Raw genomic sequence first — 26,971 nt, 5'->3', positions numbered from 1 at the left:
AATGAATATAATTAGGCTAGTTTTGTCGGGGGAGTGATATATTTTATTGCTGGAGAAATGATCAGACATAAATTTGTCTATCACTTTTGAGTTTATGCAAGACTTTTACTTGTGTTTTGGAAGGCACTTGGTTCATAAATTACCCTTTCTGTGGCAGAGCATTTAGACCTAGTGTCACTTTTTTAAATGAACTTTTTAAAAAAATGTTATTGATTTTAGAGACAGATAGAAATAGAAGCATCAATCTACTGCCTCCAGTACACCCCCTAATGGTGATCCAACCCGTAATCTGGGCATGTGCCCTGACAGGGAATCGAACCCTTGACCTCTCTGTGCACAGGATAATGCTCAACCAACTGAGCTTTAAGTTAGAAATCATCCTAAGGAGAGGAGAATTGAGCTTTCTTCCCAATTTAGCTCATGCTTAAGAGGAATTAATAGCAATTGTTATTTGCCGAAACCGGTTTGGCTCAGTGGATAGAGCAGGGGTCGGCAACCTTTAAGACATAAAGAGCCACTTGGACCTGTTTTTGAAGGAAAAAAAAACCTGGGAGCCGCAAAACCATTGCGACATTTAAAACAAATATAACACTGCATATATTGTTTCTTACCTTAATGCTATATACCGGATCGTGCAGAAAGAGGGTTTTTTCACTTAACAAAAAGAGCCGCATGCGGCTCCGGAGCCGCAGGTTGCCGACACCTGGGATAGAGCATCAGCCTGCTGACTGAAAGGTCCGGGTTTGATTTGGGTCAAGGGCATGTACCTTGGTTGTGGGCACATGCCCAGTAGGGGGTGTGCAAGAGGCAGCTGATTGATGTTTCTCTCTCATCGATGTTTCTAACTCTCTATCCCTCTTTCTTCCTCTCTGTGAAAAATCAAAAATATATATATTTTTAATTGTTATTCTATTTTAATTAAAGAATTAAAAAGATCAGATGGAGTTTAATTTCGTAGTCTGCCAAGTAGATATCTGTGCTTGCAGGGCAGTATGTAAACTCTAGCCAGGAATCTGCACCCCACACTCAGTTGCATGCATTTGGCAGAGAATGAGTTGTCTTATAGGTCTCGTGTTTATTAGCACAATTCAAACAGGAGCATCAGAGTTCATAAAAGTATTCATAATTCTATGAAATGGCTTATATTTCAACATAAAACTTTTATATTGACATTTATTCTTTTTTTTTAAATATATTTTATTGATTTTTTACAGAGAGGAAGGGAGAGAGATAGAGAGCCAGAAACATCGATGAGAGAGAAACATCGGCCAGCCGCCTCTTACACACCCCCTATCGGGAATGCGCCCACAACCAATGTACATGCCCCTTGACCGGAATCGAACCCAGGACCTTTCAGTCTGCAGGCCAACGCTCTACCACTGAGCCAAACTGGTTTCGGCTATATTGACATTTAATTAAATAAAACATTAACACTGTCTGGAGTATATTTTTCCTCTTAGGAAGTGTCTTATGTTTTCAGTTATCTCTTGCTGTTCACCACCCCAGATCTTCATGGCTGTGTTAGTGCTGCTTCTGTACCAAATTACCACAGGCTGAGTGGCTCCGAACTACACCTTAGCTTCTGTACATCTGAAGTCTGATGGGTTTTACTGGGTTAAACTCAGGGTGTTGGCAGGATTGGGTTCCTTCTGGAGGTTTTAGGGGAGAATTGACTTCCTTACTTTCTCCAGCTTCTGGCACCACCTAATTTTTAGGGTCCTGTCCCCCTTTATCTTCACAACCGCCAATCACGGCATTCTGACCCCGGCTTCCCATGCCACCTCTTCGCTGCCCGAGTTTCCTGCCCCCCTTTTCCTTTGTAAGGGCCATTGTGATTACTTCGGTCCAGATAATCCACGACGGTCTCTCCATCGCAAGCTTCTTAGCTTAGTCACACCGGCAAGCTTCCTTTGGCCACCCAACTTATTCCCGGGACATTAGGATAGGAGCATCTTTGGAGACCATTGTTCTGTCCACCTGCCTTAGTGCTTAAAACAATGACCACACAATTTTTTTAAATATGTTTTTTATTGATTTTTAGAGAGAGGAAGGGAGAGGGATGAGAGAGGAGCATCCTCAATCAGCTGCCTCCTGTACGTCCCCTACCAGGGATGGAGCCCACAACACAGGCACATGCCCTGACCGGTCATCGTACCGGTGACCCCTTGGTACGTGGGGCAACGCCCAACCCACTGAGCCACACCAGCCGGGCTTTTATTCCCCTGTAATGTTCATAGTACACCAGTAGTATTTTTGACATTGGGGTGCTCATTTATTGGGTCTTGAGTACCTTATGATTTCACTTTTTAAGTGTATGTAACTTTTCCTGCATGGCAATTGGTGATTTTAGAAGTTATTTGCAGTTTTGTGAGCCTTTGGCTAAACCGTATTTTAAACATTATGTATGTAGAAACTACTTGAACGAACCCGTGCCAGGCGAGAAAATCTCCAGAGAAAGATGGCCGAGAGGCCCACAGCAGCACCGAGGACTGTGCCTCTCGCCAAGCGCACCAGAGAGCCGCTTGCAGAAGCCAGTAACCAGCAGCCCCCGTCCGGGGGGGAAGGTAAGACTGGGAGGTAACTGGAGGAGGAAGCCCCAAACTTCCCTGTGCATGTGGAAGAATCAGCACCTGGGGGAGGCACACGTCGGCCCCTGGGGAAGACCAGCCTTCTCCCTCTACGTCAGGGTTCTGTTTTATGTTAGGGCTGGACCTACTGGGCCAGACAAGAGTTTCCTTTAACCAATAGTTCGAATTAATTGGTTGAACTTTATTTTCCTCAAGCCAAACTTACTCTGAGTGTGGAATAGTCTGACGATAATCCTTAGCACAACTCTAAAACAAGGGTAGAAAAGGCGGATTACAGAGATGAGGGCTTGGAACTGGCTTACAGTTATTTTGGGAACTAACCAAAGAATGATCATTTATTTCCACATATTTATGTTGAAGGAAGGGAGGGGAATATGTTACATATACATGGTATTGGGCCAGGAAAATAGAGGCCTGGCCCAGTCCAGGATTTTCTGCTTTCACTGTGACGTGGGTTTGTACACGCACATAGTGGATGCTGTGTGCAGAAAACCAGTGGTTGAGACCACATTTTGATGCTAACATGTAGTTATTGACTGCTGTTCACAAGAATTGTAAATGTAAATAATTCTGTATTTCCCAGTGGTATTGCATGTTAAAATGGAAACATGTTAAAAATGATCAGATAAGTCCATGGAAAATGAGTTACAGAAGAGGAGAAAGTTTCATGCTGTAGATTAAACTCCCATATTTTTACGTAGATGGATAGTGATAAGGACAGTCACAGCCTCTCACTGATACAACTTTGGTCACTGCCAGAATAGGTATTCTTGGTTAGACAACCAGTGAAACTGACCTCTTAGGAAATTTACATCCCAACTTTAAAAAAATATATATCAATTTTCCAGGAGACATACTAAAACTCATTTCTGGGTTGAAGTCATATGCCTTATGTTTGGATTGTTCCTTTTTATTTCAGGACTTGCAATTTGTTTTCTCAGTGTTCACGGAAGTTTAAAATGTGAAGTGTGGTTCAGCACTTGTGCTGATGAATTTGTTTGCTGTTGAAATTCCGTCACATTTTTGGTTCCCTGTCTCTTTCCTAAACCTCGAGCCAGGTGCCCTGTCCCCTTGCCTTATCATTGTCCATGAAAGATTGTCTTAGAAACAGGAAGCCTGGTTTCTCCCTCAGCTCAGCTGCGTCCCTTTAGGCAGGGAGCTGCATTCCTCCGGCTTGGTTTTTCTTGTCTGTGAGTGAGGTGACTGGGCTGTGACCTTCAACAGGCCCCGGACCATTTGCTCATTCTGTGTGTGCACTTTAACTTCCTGCTCTCTGTGTAAAGTATTGTACATATATATCGAGAATGTTACTTTAATTTATTTTCACCTGGGTTTTTTAAATAATAAATTATATATATTTTAAATCTCTCATATCAGATTTCTAAGTTATTGAAAGTAGAATTTTCATATTTCTTGTAAGGAAAATCATTGAAAGGATTAGAGAAACATGGTGTTTTATTAAGTTGCGAAGTACCTCTGGCAAGTTGTGCTGTGAGAAAGTATGGAGTTTTGAAATTTTCCTCCTTTTTAATCTAGAGAAATCTTGTACAAAACCATCGCCATCAAAAAAACGCTGTTCTGACAACACTGAAGTTTCTAACTTGGAAAACGCACAACCGGTTGAGTCAGCTTCTGCCAAACCTTGTTCTCCAAGTCCTGTGTCCCCTCAGGCGCAGCCTCAGGCACCGGCTCCGGCCAGTGATTCCCTGCCCGCCACCCGGGCACCGCGGCTGGGCCAGCAGAGCGCGCCCGGCGCCAGGCCTGAGGCCTCTGCCGCCTCCTCCGTTAAAACACGGATGCAGAAGCTGGCAGCCCAGCGGCGCCACTGGGATAATGACGAGGTGACAGGTATGAATGACCCTTAATCTGTCAGTAAGACTCACATTGGAATGTTGAAAATCGTATTTATCAGTTAACATTTGAAGGCAACCGCTTTTGCTTTATCTATATCCCTGTACGGTCACTTGCACATAGTTCGCTTATCAGTAGTGTGTTTACCAGGTGTGGGGGTGCTGGAGGCACCACACTGAGGAAGGACATGTTTTGCAGTTTCAACTTCAGGTGTGTTATCTGTAGTTTCTGGGGTTTAGCCAAAAGGAGGAAGGTAGTTGGTTAGAAAGTTTTTTTGTTTTGTTTATTTATTTATTTAATATATTTTATTTATTTTTTATAGAGAGGAAGGTAGAGGGATAGAGAGTTAGAAACATCGATGAGAGAGAAAGACATCGATCAGCTGCCTCCTGCACACCCCCCACTGGGGATGTGCCCGCAACCAAGATACATGCCCTTGACCTGAATCAAACCTGGGACCTTTCAGTCCTTAGGCTGACGCTCTATCCACTGAGCCAAACCTGTTTCGGCCGTTTTGTTTTTTTTAATTTGGATTATCATTGGATTTGAAAAGATATTGTCCCATTTAAACGGCTCGGTATTCTCATGCATACCAGAGTGTTGGACTAGTTCTGAGCCTGTTAACCACATTAACGATTCTGAATGGAGTGGTGCTGGTATGTGCACGGACAGTACATGCATCTCTTGAGCAGGGTCGTGAATTCTTTTTCTGAAAACATTCGCAGATGATACCCCTGAAAGCTCCCTCATCCCAGCAATGCCCATGGAGGACAAGGCCGTCTCCCCTCCCAAACCAGCAGAAGCCTCAGCAACTCCCGTTGGGAGGAGGGGCCGTCTGGCCAACCTTGCGGCCACTATTTGCTCCTGGGAAGATGATGTCAGCCACTCATCCGCAAAGCAGAACAGGGCCCCAGGACAGCCTGGTACCACTTGTTTACCCGAAGCTTCCGCGGCGAGCGGAGCATCTGCTGGCATCAATGGCAGCAGTGTTGCGCAGGAAGCCGCATGCTGCTCCCCGCGGGGTGGCAATGCCTCTCTGAGGGAAGCGCCGGCCCCGAGAGCAGCCGCCTCCTTGCCTAAGGAAGCCGTTTCCAGCTCTGCGGTGAGTGCATACAGCTTTCAATACAAAGAGTCTTGCTGCTTATGTTATGAGAGATAATGTACATTCATGTGTAGGTATGTGTTTTTGTAACGTATCTGCAGTGCTTTGTTATTTTTAGAATATTAGTTTCATAGAAAGTAAAAGTCATAACTTCGGGACCTCCACCCCCACCCCAAGGTAAGTGAGCAGTTGAGAACTAGTGTAGCTCCAAAGTGCGCACCGTGACGCGACGGAGCCTTCGTCAGGGGAGCCCGGGAAACGACTTTCTCCGTCTGGGTGCGAGTTTCTATAGGGACCAGGTGGCCGTTGTCAGTGGTGGGTACAGTGCTTTCACGTATGTCCTTTTGAAAGGTTCCCTTGTGCGTGTGCTACCTCAACATTTAAAAAACTTGAAAAAAGAAAAAAAAAGAAGGTTATGTACTGGGCACTGTCTTTGAGGGTAGAGCTGGGGTTTGGAATTAGCCTGCTGGCAGTCCCAGCCCTGCCACTTCATTAGGAGTGTGGCCTTGGACAAGGCACTTGTCCTGCAGAACCTAGGGAAGGGTTCTGGGGAGGGTGATGTGCATGGAACTCTTAGCATAGGCTTGGCACAGAGTGAGGACTTCACTTATTATCATTAGCCGTCAAGTACACGGTACAATAAAAACACACATATGTTTTTATTTTCTTTAAAGGGAGAGAGAAACATGAATTGGTTGCCTCCCATAGCACCCCACCAGAGACTGAACCCACAACCCAGGAATCGAACTGGCAACCTTTCAGTGCACAGGACGATGTTCAGTTAGCCAATTAACTGAGCCACACTGGCCAGGGCTGTGATATGATTATGATAAAATAATACTGACTTAATTAAAATACAAAAAAAGTAATTCAGGCCGAAACCGGTTTGGCTCAATGGATAGAGTGTTGGCTTGGGGACTGAAGGGTCCCGAGTTCGATTCCGGTCAAGGGCATGTGCCTTGGTTGCGGGCATATCCCCAATGGGGGGTGTGCAAGAGGCAGCTGGTCGATGACTCTCTCTCATCGATGTTTCTAACTCTCTATCTCTTTCCCTTCCTCTCTGTACAAAATCAATAAAATATATTTTTAAAAAAAAGTAATTCAGTTTAATACAGTTAATATCATAAATGTAATAGTATGATACTATGAAAGAAATTGTTTTTAAAATAATGACTCTGTCCCTCATACTGAATTACCCATCGTTCTATTATACAGGCTGAACTATACAGTATAATTTTAATTGCAGCATTTTCCAAGTTGATTTTTTTTTTTTCAAACCTGTCACGTTGGCTTGATCCTTAGGTAACAACATTTTTTCATGAGTTTACATAGGCCCAAGCAAATAGACTGCGTTGTCTGTTATGGGACTGTCTCTAGGTATTGTGAGTGTTGTATTTATCCTAAGTGTTTTCATGTTTCAGAAAGCTGCTGCTTCCCCTGTGAAAGCTTCTATATCTCTCACCAATGCTAACAATTGTGAGGTACGAAAACCTGAGCGACTTCAAAAACCTCCTGCTAGTCCTTTGAAAACTGAGGTATCAAAACCAATCGGGAAGTCAGCCGAATCCCAGACAGTTCGGCCCAAAGAAGAAGTAAATAGAGAACCTTGTCTGCAGTCTCACTCTAAAGACAAATCTACAACAGGTTATGTATTTTTTAAAAATCTAAAGTTTTCAGGGCTTCTGTTCTCAGCATTTTAAATACCCAGTTTGAATGGTACAGTATTGATTTGCCAGGACAAGTGCCGAATGCTCGGATGAAACGTCTTCAAATTCAGCTCTGAGTGGTAGAGTGACTGTTTATTAGTGTAGACAAATACAGTCACTGGTCAAGGTATTTAACCTGCTAACATCTAAGCAGTTTAAACATGTTTTTCCTTAGAGTACTGTGCTAGATACTTTCCTCTATACTTTTAAAAAAATATATTTTTTGTTGATTTCAGAGAGGAAGGGAGAAGTAGAAACATCATACCCCCTACTAGGAATCAAGCCCACAACCCTGGCAGGTGCCCTGACTGGGAATCAAACTTATGACCTCCTGGTTAATGGGTTGATGCTCAACCATTGAGCAACACCACCTGGGCATATATTGTTTACTTTCTGAATGAATAATCTTAGTGGAGTCAAAGCACTTTGGAACTGTACAGGCATTTAGAACTTCCCCATAGAAATTATAATGGTTACTTATTCTGAAAAGCCCCAACAGTGTGGTGTTCTCTGTAGGAGCGGGAGTCAAGCCGTTTCTGGAGCGCTTCGGAGAGCGCTGTCAAGAACGCAGCAAAGACAGCCCCGCGCGGAGCACGCCCCACAGGACCCCTGTGGTCACTCCGAACACCAAGGCCATCCAGGAAAGACTGTTAAAGCAAAACACATCTTCATCTACTACCCACGTAGCACAGCGGCTCAAGCAGGTGCGTACGTCTTATTGCCTTCACATTACCCATGCACAGTCTCAGCATAGAACTACAGAAGTCAAGTCGTGTATTTCCATACCATTATTTTTGACTGATTAAGTAGCATCTTGGTTCTCTGTATTATGTATTTCAAATTAGAAATACAGTTGTCCTGTATTCCTTTATATTGTGACTTTTTTCCTCTTAAAACCGAAGATAAGCAAAGTTAGTAGTGTTTGCATATTATTTTTAAACCTTCTGTTGGCTATTGTGTAAAATAGAGCTTTTGATGATTTTAGGAACGTGAAAAAGAACTAGCATGTCTTCGTGGCCGATTTGACAAGGGCAACTTATGGAGTGCAGAAAAAGGCGAAAACTCGAGAAGCAAACAACTAGAAACCAAAGAGGTAACTTAAATAGGCGAGTGATGATGAAAAGAAGAAGGAAAGCCCTGGCTCCAGGCCAGGCCTCTGGTGGGGGCAAATAAAGTGCCTGGGATGATTTAATCCTGACACTAACCCTGGAAGGTGACACTGCCCCCTTTTCTGGGTGAGGGACTAAGCCCCAGGGAGGTAAATCACCCATGCAAATGCACAGCTGGTGCGTGGGGAAACCAGGTCTTCTAACCAGACCCTCTGCCCCCGCTGCCTCCTTTACCGCCATGTTTATTCTTGGGCCCAATCCACAATGGAAGGATGGAGCTCAGTGGGTTTGTCTGGCGCTGTGTTTTCAAAGCTATGATTTCCACCTTTGAGAATGAATGATGTTGCTTTCCATTACCACCACTCATTTTTCAGTTAGTCAGCTAACGTTTGAGTGCCTATTGTATACAAACCCCCAAAGCTCTTTACTCTCCAGGTGCGCTCAGCCATTCTTCTCATTTCTGAAATGTACTGCCCTGCCTTCCTCTCCTCAAACTTCTTGCTTATTCTACAGTCTGCAGCACAGTATTGGATAATGTGCTGTGTGTTTGTACATCAAACTGGCTACTAGCTGTGTGTGTAAGTTACTTAACTCTTCTGTGTCTCAGTTTTCTCATCTGTAAAATGGAGACATTAGTACTGATCCTAGAGAGTTATTGGTAATATCAGATGAGGCAATGATGTGAAGTGTGTAAAATAGAAAGATGACTGACACATGTGAAGCTCTATGGCAGTATTCACTGCTGTTCTTATTTCTACTCGTGGCCCTAATCACAACCTTTTCAAAAGCAAACAATGAATGTTTCTCTTGCATAACCTTATAATTATTTAATAAATGACTCAGATAAAGGAATATTTTTCTCCTTTAAAAAAAAAAAAGTCTATTGATTTTAGAGAGAAGGAAAAGGGATAGAGAGAGAGAAATATGAATGAGAGAGAAACATCTATAGGCTGCCTCCAGCACCTCCATCTCTCCCCCCAACCCCCTCAGGATTGAACCCACAACCCTGGGCATGTGCCCTGACCAGGAATTGGTCCAGTGACCTCTTAGTTCATGGGTTGACACTCAACCACTGAACCACATCGGGTAGACCTCTCTTTTCCTTTTCTTATGATCTGTTTTTGTCCTGTGTTGTTTTCGTTGCATTTTACCCACAGAGTAACTGGTAAGTGGAACCTGGGGGAGGAACTGTCCCTAGTTGTTGTTTTTTGTTAATCCTCACCTATGGATATTTTTACCCCAATGATTTTTAGAAAGAGCGGAAGGGAGTGGGGAGAGAAAGGGAAAGAGATTCACCGATTGGTTGCCTCCCTCACGTGCCCCTGTTCAACACAGGTTTGTGCCCTTGACTGGAATTGAACCCGGGACCCTTCAGTCTGCGGGCTGATGCTCTAACCAGCGAACAACCGGCCAGGGCGTCCCTAGTTTTACAGATGTGGACTGTGATGAGTGACACGGGAGCTGTTTCCTTCACACCTGATTTCACGGGAATCTGTTTCTCTAAAGCTGAACCTGATGCAGATTTCCATTCTCCCTGCCTCCTGGTCCCAGTGACTCACGTCCTGAGAATCCCAGAACGCGAACTCACACGGAGGGCTCCCGTTCTGAACTGTCTGTTTTGTTCTGAGGAAGCTTATGTAGAGCAATGACTATGGATTGTTTCATTTAATGACACACAGAAAGACAAAAGTCTGTTGTTTTGAGGAGTAAAATGTATCTCTTTGCTTTTTGCAGGAAATTCACTCTCAGAACACTCCCCTCAGAAAACATCAAGTTGTTTCAAATACCCCGTCAGGTCCAGTAAGAGAAAAGGAAAAGGCGGAAAAGGCAGCAGGAAAGCAGACTCCAGCGCAGCCCCCTAGCCCAGAGCCCGCAGGTCTGTGCTTCCTCCCTTACTCCCTTCACTCCCTGGAGCTCTCAGTCCGCCAGAGTTCTGGAAACTGGGTTGGAAGTCAGAAATGCTGCTCTAGTGTAAAATGACAGATCCGTTCCCTCATGTCCACCACTTGCCTCTTCTGGCCACACTCTGCTTCTCTCAGTGCTCTTTCCAGAGTGAGAATTCAGCCTCTTGGCACGAGTGTGAATACTGCAACTTGTAATATCTGTTGAACTGTGAGGTGTGCATGCTCTTTAAGTCAGCTTCTCTGCAAGTGTGTGCAAGTTGGAACCAGTATGCAAAGGTGCACTGTGTGCAAAGAGATGATTGTGGCCCGTGTAATGGTAATACACGACCTAAGGCAGTCAGCAGCAGCTTTAAGTAAATGTGCTAAACCCATGTAATCACATGTGCCCCTGCTGGACGGGGGCTTCCGAAGCTTTGCTGACTGGAAGTGGTGAGAGTGAATTGAACCCAGGACCCTTCAGTCTGCGGACTGAAGTGGTGAGAGTGGCTTCTTTGTTTTGTTCCTGATCTTAGAGGAAGAGCTTTCAGTCCTTCACAGGGGATAGTGTTAACTGGGGGCTTTTCATAGAGAGGGGTCTAAGTGTGTGTGTGTGTGTTTAATATATCTTTATGCTGAAAGTGTTACAGATGTCCCTTTGTTTCCCCTATTGACACTCTCCACCCTGCACCCTTTTTCAGTGTTTTTATCGGCACTTTTTAAAAAAAGTAAAAAACAAATTGCAAACAGCATGAAAGTGTGACACCTGCTGATAAAATAAAAGGCTACTCACTTAGATCCCCACAGGGGGAAACTGGAAGAGCAAACCATAGCCTGGTCTATCTGTGTCCCTTCCTCCTAGAGAGAGAAATGGGGAGGTAGGGGAGGGCAGGTGTTTGTGGGTATTCTGTACATTTCTAAATGTGAAATGCAGTTTTGTAATAAAGATACAGAAGATTCTATAACCAAAAAGTTCCGGGTTTTTAAAATATTAATGTGGTTTTCCCTAAAACTTTTTTAGGTTCCACTGAATGTGAAATGACGAAGTCTAGCCCTTTGAAAATAACATTGTTTTTAGAAGAGGAAAAGCCTTTAAAAATAACATCAGACCCAAAGGTTGAGCAGCAGACAGGTTGGTTTTTATTCTTTAGTTCTTACTAGCACTAAACATATTATGAGAAATAATATAATAGTAGAAGCACATATTCCACTATATGCTGTTCTATATTTCTTTTTAAAAATTATTTTTAAATTGATTTCAGAGAGGAAGGGAGAGGTAGAGGAGACAGAAACATCAATGATGAGAGAGAATCATTGATCAGCTGCCTTATGCACGCCCCCTACTGGGGATCAAGCTCACAACCTGAGCATGTGGCCTGACCAGGAATCAAACCTTGACCTCCTGATTCATGGGTCCATGTTCAACCACTGAGCCACGCCAGCCAGGCCAGTGTTCTATATTTGTAAGTGGCTTGTGGTTTTATAATTCTCTCTCTCTCTCTCTCTCTTTAACTACGAAGAAGTACTCTAGCCTCCACAGAGATAGAGGACTGAAACAGTTCTCTTTAGGTTACAGACCCTGTGAAAACATGGTCGAGCCTACCCTCGCCTGTCGCAGGGGAGGGAGTGCACAGTCTGGCACCTCCATGTGCTGTCGGGGAGCTAGTGGCCCTGAAGGCACCTGTGAATCCTGCCCTAGGTGACTCTAATGTTTCCTGTTGGTGACTGCTTCCTCAAGGCCAGCTCCCACCATAGGAGAGTCATTTGAAAGAACATGTTTCATACGTCTGGAGCTTTTGGCTCTAATCCTGGGTCCTTAATAATCTTTCTAAAAAAAAAAAAAAAAATAATAATAATAATAATAATAATCATCTTGCTCACCCCCAAAGCATTGGATTAGCTTTTGATAATTTCCACTTTATTTATTTGTTTACTTTTTGGTCCTTCTAGCGTAATCGAATTTTTTCACTTTTATTGGTATGAAAATATTACTAGGAATTTGAAAATAATTTTGGTTTCATGTGTTAGTAAATTTTATTATTTTTTGTTTAGGAGGTGCTTTTCATCAGGGCTTTCCCCTGTTTACTTAGTAAGCATGTGAATGTTAGATCTTTTCTGCTCTCCCTCTAATTTATTTTTTTATTTTATTGATTTTGTACAGAGAGGAAGGGAGAGAGATAGAGAGTTAGAAACATCGACGAGAGAGAGTCATCAATCAGTTGCCTCTTGCACACCCCCCACTGGGGATATGCCCGCAACCATGCCCTATACTGGAATCGAACCCGGGTCCCGTCAGTCCCCAAGCCGACGCTCTATCCATTGAGCTAAACCGGTCTCGGCCTCCCTCTAATTTTTAAAGGCCTGAATCACAACATCTACCTATTGAAATATCTTTCAGAAGTGGTACGTGAAATCGAGATGAGCGTGGACGACGAGGATGACATCAATAGTTCGAAAGTGATTAACGACATCTTCAGTGATGTCCTGCAGGCAGGCGAGCTAGATGCGGCCAGGAGCCCAGAGCAGCCGGGCCAGGCGGGAGCCGAGAGCGGGGAGGACCAGGAGGATGCGCTGAATATCTCCTCCATGTCGCTGCTCACTCCGCTGGCACAGACAGTCGGCGTGATAAGTCCAGAGGTAAGAAAAGAGGAACCAGGCTCAGGGCATGAGGAAACCATTTTGTTTTAGTGGGTTCATGGGGATTTAGAACTCTGGAGCCGGGGGAGTCTGCAAACCTGACTTGAATGCTCTTTAAAGAGAGCTTAAAAGTCCTCCGTGGTTCCTTTGACCTTAGACAGAATCCAAACTAACATGGGTAAAGGCCAGGCATTGGGGCCCAAATCCTGGCTCTGTCAGTTCCTGATGCTTATTGGCCAGATCATTGACCCTCTGTCACATCCACTCATCTGTTAAATGTGGTTAACAATAGTACCTGCATCTTAGGGTTGATGTGAATATTAAGACATGTTAGTATTTTGGTACTTAGCACCAGACAGATAACTAACATTTATGAGAGTGAGCTATATTATTAGCTATCATCCTGTATTGAATAACTGCAGCTTTGTTTGGAAATTGATTAAATTAGAACTATTTCTAAAGAGGGTTATGAATGTAGGTTTTAGTTATCTTTCAACTTTTATTTATTCTTTAGAAATTTGGTTTAGTTTTTGTTTTTACGATGAATCAGTGGACTTGTACGGATATTTATTTCCTCATATAGAGAAGAATTCATTGGTCCCTCAGAATTATTTAGCATCAGTGGCATCCATAAAACCTATTAATACCCACTGCTTCCCTGCAGAGTTTCGCTTCCTCGCCTAGATTGGAACTGAAGGGCAGTAGCACACATGATGAGAGTCCAAAACCAGGAAAGTTCCAGAGAACCCGTGTCCCTCGGGCTGAATCTGGGGATAGCATTGGTTCTGAGGATCGTGACCTTCTGTACAGGTGAGAACGTTTGGGGGAGGCATTCACTCACTGAGGGTCATGGTTTCTATGGATACAACAAGTTGGATTCTCTTGTAATTATGTTACTAATAGTTAACTTGCCAAAAACTTGGGAATCACTTCTGTCAGCTTCTCTTTCCCCCAGTGGCATATCCCATTCTGGTGAAGTGTCTGCTGACATGTTGCAGCAGCAGTATCCAGTTCTGCTGAAATGCTGAATAAAAGATAGGGCTAGTGTGTTGCTGGATTTCTAACAGAGTGTAACTGTTTCCTGAAGCATCGATGCGTACAGATCTCAGAGAGTCAAAGAAACAGACCGTCCTTCAATTAAGCAGATTGTTCGGAAGGAAGATGCTACTTCAAAATTGGAGGGGAAAAAGAATGCTGAAGAAAAGAGCGTCTTTCCTTGTCAGGTTAACGTCAAGCAGAAAATGCAGGTGTGTACTTCCGTGGACGGGTTTCCGGTGGTTCTTTCATGAGACTGAGCTTGAGCACGAGGCCCGGCCTTTCCCTCTCTGTGCCCTGAGGGCCTGGGACAGTGTCCGACGCCTGACACCCTGATCTCAGCAGTTGCTCTTGAATTCAGTTTAATTGGAGAAAGGCTCTCTTTATTAGGAAAGTTGGAAGCTTGTTTGATATTATTGAAATATTTATTTTTAAACATGTTTGTCCTAAATATCCTTAAAGTGTAACTATAAATTAGATGATGGTGAAATGTGCAATTTATTTTGTTCTTAAATATTCTTTTACTGTAAGGAGGACTTTAAAAAATTGCACCATACATGCAGTTTAAATAAAATGAGTCAGATAATATCTGTCTCTAGACTGGGATGCATTTGAAATCATGCAACTGTGCAGAGTATGCTGAGAATGAATATATGAATATATTTACATCCCCACACTCCCTCTGTACCTTCCTATCCATCTGTAGCTAAAAAAGGGTGTGACTTTGTTGGGCATGGCCCCAATTATAATTTTAGTAAGTATGAGTTGAAAATCTTCTTGTAAGGAAGAATGTTGATAGTGTAATTATTACAGTATGTTAAATGCTCTTGGTGCAGAGTTAGAAACTTGAATGGTGAAATTTGGACTTTCTGGAAATTTTGGAAATTATTGAATCAGATTGGTTATAATCCAAGTTTCAGTAAGTGAAAGTGGTGACTGAGAATGTGGGTTTTCTCTCCTCTCATGGGTCTCACCAGGAACTCAACAACGAAATCAACCTGCAGCAGACGGTGATCTACCAGGCCAGCCAGGCCCTGAACTGCTGTGTGGACGAGGAGCACGGGAAGGGGTCGCTGGAAGAGGCGGAGGCGGAACGGCTGCTTCTGATCGCAAGTGCGTGAGGCCCCGGCAATGCCAGCAGGCTCAGCCAGGAGACACTTCACCTCGCATGGGCCGACACTCTAACTGTAGAGACAGGGCCTTTTCTGATAACCTGGTTCAGTCCATCTCCTTTTTGTTCTGGATAACGTCTGTGGCCACCGCCATGCGAAAGGAGATGTAGTTTGCATGAAAGGGCAAGCGTTTGAAGGCATGCAGTTGTGCAGAGTATGCTGAGAATGAATGTATGGATATATTACATTTACATTCCCATACTCTCTCTGTACCTACCTATCTATCTGTAGCTAAAAAGGGTGTGAATTTTGTTGTGTGGGTTTGTACGTGTAGTGATGAATGGTGGAAAGATTATACCGCACAAGAAAACTGACCAATAGTGGAAGCATTAAATTATTGGAACTTGGTAAGCAGATGACCAATTAAGGTTTTTCCCAACTACCTCTACCTGTTTCTATAAAGAAAGTTACCGATTTCGCCTTTGGGCTTCTATACTGTTGCCACATAATTGCATTTAGAAACATTTAGAAACAGTTGCAACTTTTAATATTTGAAATATTAACTTGCATCATTTTACATAGCTGAGAAGAGAACACTTTTGATTGATGAGCTGAATAAGCTGAAGAGTGAAGGACCTCAGAGGAAGAATAAGGCTGGTCTCCCCTCCCAAAGTGAATTTGTCCCATCCAAAGGGTCAGTCACTTTGTCAGAAATCCGTTTGCCTCTCAAGGCAGATTTTGTCTGCAGCACAGCTCAGAAACCAGGTACAGAGATTTTCTTTTGCCTGCCTTCTAGATCGTATGTGTGATTTGAACCTCACCTAGCTTAGAGTTGTGAGAATGGGAACCATTGGAGGGCAAGCATGAAGCTACAAAGCTCGTGCCATGGGTCTTTTAGATCCTTTTGTGAAGATGTGTGTAAGAATAACCAAGGACAGTTCATATGGGAGCTCATTGTTCCACATAAGAACAGACAAAGCTCTAACTGAAAGTAAGGCTAGTTAAACATAACTTTGAACATAAATCATTTTCCTGCAATGAGCTATCCTGACATAGCAATCAGTTTCATTAATTTTATTGTGGAAAGTATTTGGGGCATCTAAAATGACTCATTTTACTTACTTTATTCTATGTGAAATTCATCTCATTATAGAAATTTCTATAAATTCTGAATTTATAGAATTTGGAGGAATGAAGAGCCCCACAGTGGACATAATTGTATTGAACTTTTATTCCCTTTGCCCCTCTAGATTGAATAAGTAAACTTTTCTAAACTACATCTTCTCCTAAAAATCATTTTTAGCAGTGGGTAAAGGAAAATATGGCACGAGGATCTGAAGACAGGCAGGGTGATTATAGCAAGCTTAAGAAAATGAACATTTAATAAAGTTTGGATTCTTTTTAAGGTTTCTTCAAATATTTGTGCGAAACATTCTTTTTGAGAGAGAGGAGGCCTAGACTAGGTGAGAAGTGAATTTGAAGTGCGGGGAAAGTAAAGAAGGGACCTTTATTTTTTTATTTTTTAAACATATTTTATTTTTTTACAGAGAGGAAGAGAGAGGGATAGAGTTAGAAACATCGATGGGAGAGAATCATCAATCAGCTGCCTCTTGCACACCCCCTATTGGGGATGTACCCGCAACCAAGGTACATGCCCTTGACCGGAATCGAACCCGGGACATTTCAGTCCACAGGCCAACGCTCTATCCATTGAGCCAAACCAGTTTTGGCAAAGAAGGGACCTTTAAAGATTTGAGCATTTTGGCAGGAAAGAGGTGGCCTGAGTTCTAATTCTTGCTGTTGTCCGGTTTTGGTGGGCTGTGGGCAGAAACATGTTGGCCATTTAATGTGTATCTTGAAATCTGTGGTTAATTAATGATAAATAGTGAAAAAATAGTTCATGTTTTCATTAGAATTTGCCTCTGAGGAACTTTCACAAGTACAGTATTTTTATCTCAGTTTTGAAATACAGTAGTACATACTCAGATACATAGCATTGAGTTGTATACTGTTAGCTCAAGAACTAGGAGTCACTGGGTAAAATGCGAAGCCAGCAGAATTTGAGGGGTGTGGCGTGAAGTTATTGTGATTCCCATAGTGGGAGAGCCCGTGATGAGGCTTGTTCCAGAATTAGAACCATCTGCTTATGTCTTACTTACCTTTGTGTCTGGAAAGTTGACTTTGGAAAATTTTCAATGAATTTTATGTAAATCAGTGCAGTATTCCCGTATTCCTCTGGTCTTCAGAATGCTGGTTACCTAAATCCAATTCTGCTTGGTCTGATTCTGTGACGTGATTCCTTCCCGCAGATGCAGCAACTTACTCCTTCCTGCTCATCCTGAAGGCGGGCGCCGAGAACATGGTGGCCACCCCGCTGGCAAGCACCGCCACTTCTCTGAACGGCGATGCCCTGCCCTTCTCCACCACGTACACTCTGTGAGTAATCAGGCGGTGGGCGGCGCACCTTTCCCTCCAGTAGTTATGCAGTCTGAGCACACAGGTGGGCTTGTACCTGGGAAGTGCAGAATGGTCATTCTTTTTATGTGCTCACATAACTCAATTGGTTGGTTTAACTCTTCTGTTTCTGACATTTCTTTCCATTGAGTAGAATGCTGCTTCCATGTGACTGTAGGTGTTTAACATTTTGAAGTATTTTAAAATGTGTATATGTGTAAATATACATATGCCTATAAAAATATTGATCATATTTTTTACATATGCTTTAAATCTCATTACGTACTTAATATCCAGTACAGACTTATTTTGAAAAAAAATCAAAATTGAGTTTGAAAAAAATTACCCTTATTATTGAAGATGTTGAGTTGTAAATTACTAAAGAAAATATTTGACTTGTATTATAGGAAAAAATTGACTGATTTTACCAATTTTTATATTCTTAAGTGGTTAATAGCTATTGTCTTTAGTTGAAATTCAGTGAATGCTTTTGCTCTGAGTCTTTTAACGGTGTGGTGGCATCTTCCTAAGCAATATCTTGGTATTTTCCTTATAGTTTTAATGCTTTGTGTTTTCAGGGAAGATGTGTCCAATGACTTTGAAATCAGTATTGAAGTTTACAGCTTGGTAAGCAGTTAAAGCTCTTTAAAATAACTACTAGTATATTGTCTTAAAGATAACAGATTTAAACTAGTTATGCTTTCCATTTGTGTATTAGGTGCAAAAGAAAGATCCCTCAATGCCAGATAAGAAGAAAAAGTCATACAAATCCAAGGTGAGGATGAAAGAAACCCAGTAAATTATAATAACCGGAAACCACAGATCCACTACTAGTTTCCATATGTATAATTTTTAATGACTATCAAGTTTTTGGACCATTTTTATGCCCCAAATTTGAGGTACTGCATTTCATAGGTATGAGCACAGACATAAACTTATAATCCTAAGTATAGCTCCTCATGCACTCGGCTTGGTGATTCTGTTTTCTGTTATTTGACAGCTTACTTGTATTACCCTTTTGCCTTCCCAGCCTTCCCTGGAGTCTGATCTCTATGTCTTCTGCACCAGGGCTTAGCAGAGGTGTGGGGACAGGACTCCAGCTGGCTTCTCATTCTTCCTGCTTTTTTGCTCTTCTGTTCTTTTTCAAGCTATCATTTAAAATAATTTTATTTAGCTTAAACAGAGAAAGAAGGACAGTATGGCTAATTCCTTAATAAAAGATTCAAGAATATTCATGTTTAAGGATTATTTTCTATGGGGGAATGTCTTAAGATTGGTTATTTTAAAACTCTAAATTGTAATGTTTAATAGAAAATATTCTGATGTTTTCTTTTAGGCTATCACTCCAAAGCGACTTCTCACATCTAAAACTACAGTAAGTAGAATTTTTAAAAATTGAGCCTCCTTGTGAAATCTTCCTGTTACACATATGATTGTGAATTGGTTAACCATTTCTAAACTCTTAGCACTTGGGAAATCTTTAAAATATACTACTGGGGGAGGGGAAGACCTCGTATTTATGTAGAAAACAATGTGTTCTGAAATGTAGTTCTTGTAGTGTTAAAGAGTTTTGTATTTAATATTCAAATCTTTATATCTAATCAAGAAAATAACTTGTTTCTTCTTCACACTCTTTTTTAGAAAGGCACCCTTCATTCCTCAGGTGAGTGGATTTTGAACTGTTGGAAACACTAGAATAAGGAAAAGAGCCAAGCAATTGCATAATCGCACGTGCAGCCTTCTCAGTTGATGGGTGTTCAGCATAGTCTCCTTGGAAAGATGTTTTCTTTGTGGTTGAGACCACGTGAGATTACTGTCCGGTCGCTGTTGTCAGATGCCACACATCTCTGAGGCCCTGGCAGCAGCCCATGAAGCCGGTCACGTGACCCCTGCAGCGGAAGCAGTGCCCGTTACCGGCTCATGCTGCCCTGCTGTCAGCACTGTGGAGTTGACCTCTGTTAGCTTTGCTGACCATGACTGGCATTGAATCATGTCAGAAAAGCATCTTCCTAGCACAGGGGATCTGGGGTACCCGTAAGCTAGGGAAGGGCCTTCTAGAATGGCTTTAGGCAGGGGTTAGGGTTGAGTTGGTTTTTCTCACCTCCTTTGGGCTTTTGGTCTCTTCTTTGTACAGAGTAATTAAGAAGCACCGTGCAGCAGCATCTTTGCTGCTAAGTATGCCACCTAGATTATGGCAATGGGGTCTTCTCATTCCTATGCATTTTATGTATACATTTTAAGGTTCTGTATCTTTAAAAACCTGCCTGTCCCAGATATTCAGACGTGCCTAAACTCTACTACAGTTAAATATAAGCTACCTAACAGTTTTCTGTCACTAGCAAATTTGACATTTTTCCTCCCTATTTGGAGATGGAGGGAAATGAAGTTTTCTCTGGGGCAGGTGAATGTCATTGTGTTGGGGTGAGGTGAGGAGTGATTTGCACTCAGGGAAGTCGCTCCGAACTAAGCCCCAGCCCTCTCTCTCCAGTGATGGCCAGCCCGGGCGGGCTCCATGCTGTGCGTACCAGCAACTTCATCCTTGTGGGATCGTACACACTGTCCTTGTCTTCAGTAGGAAACACCAAGTTCCCCCTGGACAAGGTAACCCTTATTTATTTATGTATTTATTTATTTTTAGAAAAGTTAGGTCAGTGGAAATGCCCCAGTACTTTCAAGTATTAAAATCTTTGACTGAAAGTGTGTGTTCTTAGAATTGTACATTTTAACGAGGCTTTGGTGTACCTATATAATGTATTTTTTGATGTTGGAAATATTTTTCTCTTATATCTTAACAGTTAAATCCTGAAAGTACTGCATGCTGATTTATTCTAAATGTCAGTTTTGATTAAAGAAGTGTTACTTTTTTTTTTTAACTGAAAGTGGGAACTTACTAAGATTCTTTTTTTTTTTTTAATATATTTTATTGATTTTTTACAGAGAGGAAGGGAGAGAGATAGAGAGCTAGAAACGTCGATGAGAGAGAAACATCGACCAGCTGCCTCCTGCACACCCCCTACCGGGGATGTGCCCACAACCAAGGTACATGCCCCTGACCGAAATCGAACCCGGGACCTTTCAGTCTGCAGACCGATGCTCTACCACTGAGCCAAACCGGTTTCGGCAAGAAGTGTTACTTTTTTTTTAAGATTTATTTTTCAATTACAGTTGACGTACAATATTATATTAGTTTCTGGTGTACAACGTAGCAATTAGACAACTATATACCTAATGAAGTGATCCCTTGATAGGTCCAGTACCTGTCTGAAGCCATACCTAGTTATTACACATTATTGACAATATTCCCTGTGCTATACTTCACAGCCCTGTGACTGTTTTTATTAACTGGATGTATTACTTCTTGCTCTTAGATGTTAAGCTTACAGTTTTAAACAGTCACTTGCCCATTGGAACCCATATTTCAAAATGAATAGTAGTTTATAGATTTAGTGTTTTTTAAATATGGTATATATATTTTTATTGATTTCAGAGTGAAAGAGAGAGGGAGAGAGAGAGAAACATCAATGATGAGAAAGAATCATCGATTGGCTGCCTCCTGCATGCTCCTCGATCAAGCCTGCAAGTTGAGCATAATGCCCTTGACCAGAATTGAACCTTAAGTTTGAGGGCCAAGCTCTATCCACTGAGCCAATCCGGCTAGGCCTATAGATTTAATTTATATAAGATAGGGAAAGACAGGTTAATTTCTTAGACAAGTACCCAGGAATCTAAGGGAGTTCCTTCCCACACGTTCCTCCCCAAGTTTAAAGCATCAGCATTTAGATCTGCGTAATATCACTGAGTGCTTTTCACCATAATGTGACATGACTAAACTTTATTAACTAACAAGACCATTTTAAGGAATGAGAGAACTAGAAGTAAACTTTTAATTCTTGGGCTGTCCCTGCTTCATAATTCAGGGGAATTTTTAAATATTATAAGAGATTTTTGTAGTTAGAATATAGAGATGTGCCTAAACCAGTTTGGCTCAGTGGATAGAGCGTCAGCCTGTGGACTGAAAGGTCCCAGGTTCGATTCAGATCAAGGGCATGTACCTTGGTTGCGGGCACATCCCTAGTGGGGGGTGTGCAGGAGACAGCTGATCGAGGACTCTCTCATTAATGTTTCTGACTCTCTGTCCCTCTCTCTTCCTCTCTGTAAAAAATCAATAAAATATATTTTAAAAATATAGAGAGAGATGAAATATTACACGTTAGGAGGCCTCGTTAGTGTTGGCCCTGCTAGGAATTTCCTCTTTAACATTGAGCAAAGGTTCTTCATTTCTCGTAGCTTTAGAATTCCATGAAATCTTTCTTGTGCAAAATCATTTTATTTAACTGGTTGTCTTTAATACTCTAACGTCTCTTGCACATACAACACAATTTTGATGTCAGATTTGTCTCAAATGTACTTTTGTAAGTGCCAGGGGAAAGCAAATACTTGTTCCAATTGTTTGAGACTAATTTGAAATTTTGATTATTGTTAATGCGTAAGTTTATTTTTTAACATATTTACTTAAAAGATTCTTGTACCTTTTTATTTAGTGATTCAGCTAGTTTAACAAATTAGTGATCCTGGGTTTTTTATCTCTTTGTCTTTTATTTTGTTTGTTTTAGATAAATTATGATGTAAAAGAGCGAGAGCTACTGGGCTATTTGTTCCAGGAAAAGGTTGCAATTTTTTCTTTGCTTGAAACTAACAAGCTTAAAAATCAGTCCTTAAGTTTTGCCCTATATGTGCTTGTTTCACTAACCACTCTTGTGCCTTCTTGGTTATTTTGAATGATTAAGGACGTTATATCCATTATTCTTAAGTCTCTTGCAGTTGGGCATCTTTACTTTGCTCTCTGTTTTCTTCATGCATCTTTGGTGTTGGGGTTTCCTCCTATATTCTTTTTTCATGTTTTAATTCATTCAGATTCTGTAGTCACTTCAACGTTGATTTTCTGGGTACTAAAATAACAAATTAAATTTATTCAAGGTTGTTTATCTCCCATATATTGAAAGAGCTATTAGTGATGCTTTAAATAGAAAACTTTTTTGGTCACAATTGGCGGTAGGCATATTGCTATGGAGAAAATACTTTCTTTGTAATTTTTAAATTAAAATGAATTTAACATTAAAATTATACTAAGTAAAATATACTTTAGATTTTTAAAAGGATTTTTAATATCCTTGTGAAGATCAATTGCAAGCATTTTGTGGGTATTTAGAAATGCTAATTTATAAAATGCTGGACAGAAGTAGTTTATTATTAAAACAAGATTTGCAGATTAAGGTAAGTACTGGGATTCTGTGAACTGTATTCCTTACTTCTGTTGTCTGTCACAAAGCCAATTTCTACGTGTGAGAGATCTCTAAAATGGAGGGGATTTCACGAACACGTTAAATATAGAATGTTTACTTTTTGAAGTTTTTGGTCTGTCATTTTAATTCAAAATGTCACAAAATATTTCTATTCTCTTAATTCTTTTTAATTCATAACTTAAATAGGCAACCATGTGATTGAGTGCAAAATCATTTTATTTAACTGGTTGTCTTAAACGTCTCTTTCACATACAACACAGTTTTGATGTCAGATTTGTCTCAAATGTACTTTTGTAAGTGCCAAGGGAAAGCAAATACTTGTTCCAATTGTTTGTAGTAGATATAAAATAATATTTAAAATAGTTAGGTTTAGTTGTTCTTTAAATTGGTGGGGAAAATGGAAGACCTTTTATACTCGTATAAATTATTCTATTTAATTAATTTTGAGAGAGTGAACAAATGTCCCATATCTTCGCAGATATTATCAGTACAAGGGAGTGTTGGCCTGTTTTACTGGTGCCTTGACCAGTAATACAACAGTTATCTCTGAGATCCCTTCAGAATAGAATTACCTTTGAGGTTAATCCAGACTGTTTGCTCTAGAGTAGGGGTGTCGAACTCAATCAGAGAAGGGGCCAAAATCTTAAAATCCAGCCTAAATCGCGGGCCGAATGGTTTACTGAACAGTCATAAACTGTCATTGTGATGGAAACGCAGCGGAGTGCAGTGATGACAGCGCGGTGCGGGCCACATTGCAAGGCCTGGCGGGACGGATTTGGCCTGCGGGCCTTGTGTTTGACACATGTGCTCTAGAGAGGGCACCACTAACAGATTACTTTCTAGTTGAGGTTACAGATATGATGTGAAGTCTGGCATCCTGGAATTCAAATTGTGAATCTCAGTGAGCCACAGACTCAAAGGATTTTCTTTCCTTTGAATAACCAATCCAAAAGAGTCATAGGATTTTTGTTGTTTTGAAAAAATACATGTTTTGGATAAAGGGAGATGGATACCCCACAGCTCATGTTCTGATTTCAAGAAACCTCATAGATATTTCTGCTTTCCAGGAAGCAGAGATGTCAATTTAAATGGCTTTAGGACAACCAGTTAGCATTGTGGAATTTTGAGGTCACAGGAAGAGTGGTTAGGATTCTGGTGTGCACAGAGGTGTTATGGTGTATGCCTTTGGCCTGGTGTAATGATTAATGGTGTCCCCTCCTTCTCTCTCAGAAATATCCCAGTGTATAAAAATTAAACAGTTGCACTGAAACCAGTTTGGCTCAGTGGATAGAGCATCGGCCTGCGGACTGAAAAGTCCCAGGTTCGATTCCGGTCAAGGGCATGTAACTTGGTTGCGGGCACATTCCCAGTAGGGGGTATGCAGGAGACAGCTGATCGATGTTTCTCTTTCATCGATGTTTCTAACTATCTCTCTCCCTTCTCTCTGTAAAAAATCAATAAAATATATATTTTTAAAAATTACACAGTTGCCCTGGTTATAGGTTACGTTTTACAGTTCTTAACAGTACTCTTAAAATACCCTTTTGTTCAACAGAAAACAGAATAGACTCAGACATTTTCATATCTCTCCAAACTCAACAGGGGGTAGTAACATCGACTCTTTTGTGAATATTCTCAATTCACTCTTTCAGAGCAAGCTTCTAACCAAGAACATTGTCTACTTTCACAGTTGTAGAGTTAAGAGGGACCATTTGGAGATTCTTTTTACCAGTGGCATTCTGCAAAACAATAATTCTCTTAGCATTGAGAGGCTGAGGAACTTAAAGCTGACTGTATGGAAAAGAAAAAGGCAAGGAAATTTTTAACAAATAAGATAATGAGATAGGTGATGTCTTGATTCTACATATGGTTCCCTTTTAAATCCAGAAACCTCGAGGTTTGTCTAATGGAATTAATCTATTTAAATCTATACTTTTAGCCAAGAGAAGATTACATTGAAGATTAAATTGTTGAAACTAACCTTGCAATTAAAACTTTAAAATTTAGACTGTGCCTTAAGTTGATTTGGCTCAGTGATTAGAATGTCAGCCCAAGGACTGAAGGGTCCTGGGTTCGATTCTGATCAAGGGCATGTACCTGGTTTGCAGGCTCGATCTCTTATCTCTCTCACATTAATGTTTCTCTCTCTGTCTCTCCCCTTCCCTTCCACTGACTTTTTAAAAAAATTATTTAGTCTGAACTAAAATTATTCCAACTAGGAGATCATTCTTTTTCACTGGACAGCAGGAATGACAGACATTAACGTCATTCTTTCTTGACTAGAAGTCAATATCAATAAATATATGTATGTTAACCATTTTACTCTAATGACTCAACCTCTCCAATTGAAGTTCTCATGTTTGTTATAATCTTTAAATTCTAAATCTTTTAAAATTCTTAAGTATACTTAAGCAGCTTTTATAATTTAAGATACTTTTGACAGGAAGTGTCTTCACTGACTAGTAATATGTTGATAAGAATGATACATTTACAAATACTTATGTGAATGTTTATTTTTAAAATTTTTTAGTAAATTTATTGGGGCAACATTGGTTAATAACATAGATTTCAGGTATACAACTTTATATTATGACATCTATATACTCTATTGTGTGAATATTTTCCATGCTAAGCAGCAGGATTTTATTTGGGGAAAAATATCAATTCCCCCCAAATTCCAACTATTAAGAACAACATAGCCTCAATTTAGGCACTTAATTCTTGTTTTGTCAATTTATGTTTCCTATATTTTAATTTTTTCTTATTTTTTTAATTAAATTATCTGTGTACATATCTTACCATTGCTCTTCCCCCCGCCCCCCGTTTCCTATATTTTAAAGCTATATATTAGGTCTGTGAACATTTAAGATTATGATATCATCTTGATGAATTATTCACTTTATCTCTGATAATCTTTATCTTAAAGTCTGCAAGTATTTTATCTGGCATTAATAGCTACAACAACTTTCTCATGATTAGTGTTTGTATGTTATATCTTTTCCCATCCTTTATTCCCATCCTTTATTCTCAATACGTCTGTTACCATGTATGTCAAATTTGTCTATAAATGTATTTTATGGTCATATTTTGTTATTTGGTGTGGCAATCTTTTGTCTTTTCATTGGGGTGTTTAGTCCATTTATATTTAATACAATACCAATATGGTTGGGCTTAGTCTACCACAAGACCAGGCAAACTTTTAGCCTACAGGTTAAATCTCGTGGCTTGTTTTGAGTTTTAAATTGCCCCTGCAACATCTAGGCTACTTTAGTTATATATGTGGTATGTATTTCCAGGTATATATGTGGAACCTGGAAGTATCTGTCCTTCTGTGACTTGCTTATTTCACTTAGCATAATGTAGTCGAGGCTCATTGATATTATAGCATCTGACAGAATTACCTTTTTTATGGCTAAATAATTCCATTGTATCTATTTACCATATTTATTTTACTTTTTTCAATAAGGAACTCGGTATTTTTCAGTAAGGAACTCAAACAGTGTTCTTTTAGCAAACATTTGTTGAATGCCTAGGTATGATTTGGCAGTAGGGTATGGGAACAGCCAATAAAAAGACACAGTAGTCGGCCTCAAGAATCTGCTATGTACAGGTGTGGGGCTGTGGGTTGGAGCACATAAGAAAAGAAGCACAGGGTAGTTTCAAAGCCTAAAAGACAAACTTTAGAGCAGTTTTTATACTCAGAAATGGGGAGGAAGGAGAAGACTGCCCACATTTCCAGTATCCATTCATCTGCTGATGGGCATTTCGGTTGTTTTCACCTCTAGGGTATTATGAAGATGCTATAACAAACCTGGGAGTGCAAATATCCCTTTCAGAACCTGATTTCAATTATTTTGCATAAATTCCCAGAAGTGGATTGTTTTATTATATGGTATTTCTATCTTTAATTTTTTTTGAGGAATCTATATACTGAGAAGTTTTGAATTTTGATGAAGCCTAATTTCTCTGATTTTTTTCTGTTGTTGCTCCTGCATTTGGTATCATATCTGCGAATGTTGCCAAATTCATGATCATTTAATATTTACCTTTATGTTTTTTTCTAAGACTTTTAAGGTTTTATTAGTACCTCTCATACGTAGATCATGGATTCATTTTGAGTTAATTTTTTATATGTGATATGAGGTCTATCCAACTTCATTCTTTTGCATGTGGATATCCAGTTTCCCAAAAGAT

General features: G+C 40.7%; 1 protein-coding gene and 2 long non-coding RNA genes across 8 annotated transcripts in view; 2 read left to right on the top strand and 1 right to left on the bottom strand.

Annotated features, from left to right (window-relative positions):
• The window catches only part of ANLN (anillin actin binding protein), a 50,516-nt gene that overhangs the window by 4,889 nt on the left and 18,656 nt on the right, over nt 1-26,971 (top strand). For 4 of the 6 annotated variants that reach the window (XR_006741006.1, XR_006741007.1, XM_036429850.2 and 1 more), the window contains exons 2-21: nt 2,411-2,564; nt 4,125-4,436; nt 5,165-5,541; nt 6,963-7,185; nt 7,764-7,951; nt 8,233-8,340; nt 10,091-10,232; nt 11,258-11,368; nt 12,635-12,873; nt 13,538-13,683; nt 13,961-14,120; nt 14,886-15,021; nt 15,603-15,785; nt 17,330-17,456; nt 18,053-18,101; nt 18,193-18,249; nt 18,811-18,849; nt 19,116-19,137; nt 19,963-20,075; nt 22,088-22,141. Coding sequence is in view for 4 of the 6 variants with exons in the window: in XM_036429850.2 (XP_036285743.1) it covers nt 2,411-2,564; nt 4,125-4,436; nt 5,165-5,541; nt 6,963-7,185; nt 7,764-7,951; nt 8,233-8,340; nt 10,091-10,232; nt 11,258-11,368; nt 12,635-12,873; nt 13,538-13,683; nt 13,961-14,120; nt 14,886-15,021; nt 15,603-15,785; nt 17,330-17,456; nt 18,053-18,101; nt 18,193-18,249; nt 18,811-18,849; nt 19,116-19,137; nt 19,963-20,075; nt 22,088-22,141 (2,940 nt within the window). In the remaining 2 variants the exon portion in view is untranslated. The remainder of the gene's footprint in view (nt 1-2,410; nt 2,565-4,124; nt 4,437-5,164; nt 5,542-6,962; nt 7,186-7,763; nt 7,952-8,232; nt 8,341-10,090; nt 10,233-11,257; nt 11,369-12,634; nt 12,874-13,537; nt 13,684-13,960; nt 14,121-14,885; nt 15,022-15,602; nt 15,786-17,329; nt 17,457-18,052; nt 18,102-18,192; nt 18,250-18,810; nt 18,850-19,115; nt 19,138-19,962; nt 20,076-22,087; nt 22,142-26,971) is intronic. The other 2 variants (XM_036429852.2, XM_036429849.2) reach the window with 1 other exon arrangement.
• LOC123651977 overlaps nt 1-26,971 on the bottom strand; it is a 47,454-nt gene that overhangs the window by 4,381 nt on the left and 16,102 nt on the right. The window lies entirely within an intron of this gene.
• LOC118714477 lies at nt 22,148-23,753 on the top strand. The gene is made up of 2 exons (XR_004986605.2): nt 22,148-23,381; nt 23,593-23,753. It is a non-coding gene; the product is annotated as an uncharacterized LOC118714477 (long non-coding RNA).

Source organism: Pipistrellus kuhlii, unplaced genomic scaffold, assembly GCF_014108245.1.
Source record: "Pipistrellus kuhlii isolate mPipKuh1 unplaced genomic scaffold, mPipKuh1.p scaffold_m20_p_10, whole genome shotgun sequence".
NCBI lineage: Eukaryota > Metazoa > Chordata > Mammalia > Chiroptera > Vespertilionidae > Pipistrellus > Pipistrellus kuhlii.
Note: the sequence above shows the minus strand (reverse complement) of the source record. Positions and strands in the feature narration are given on the sequence as shown.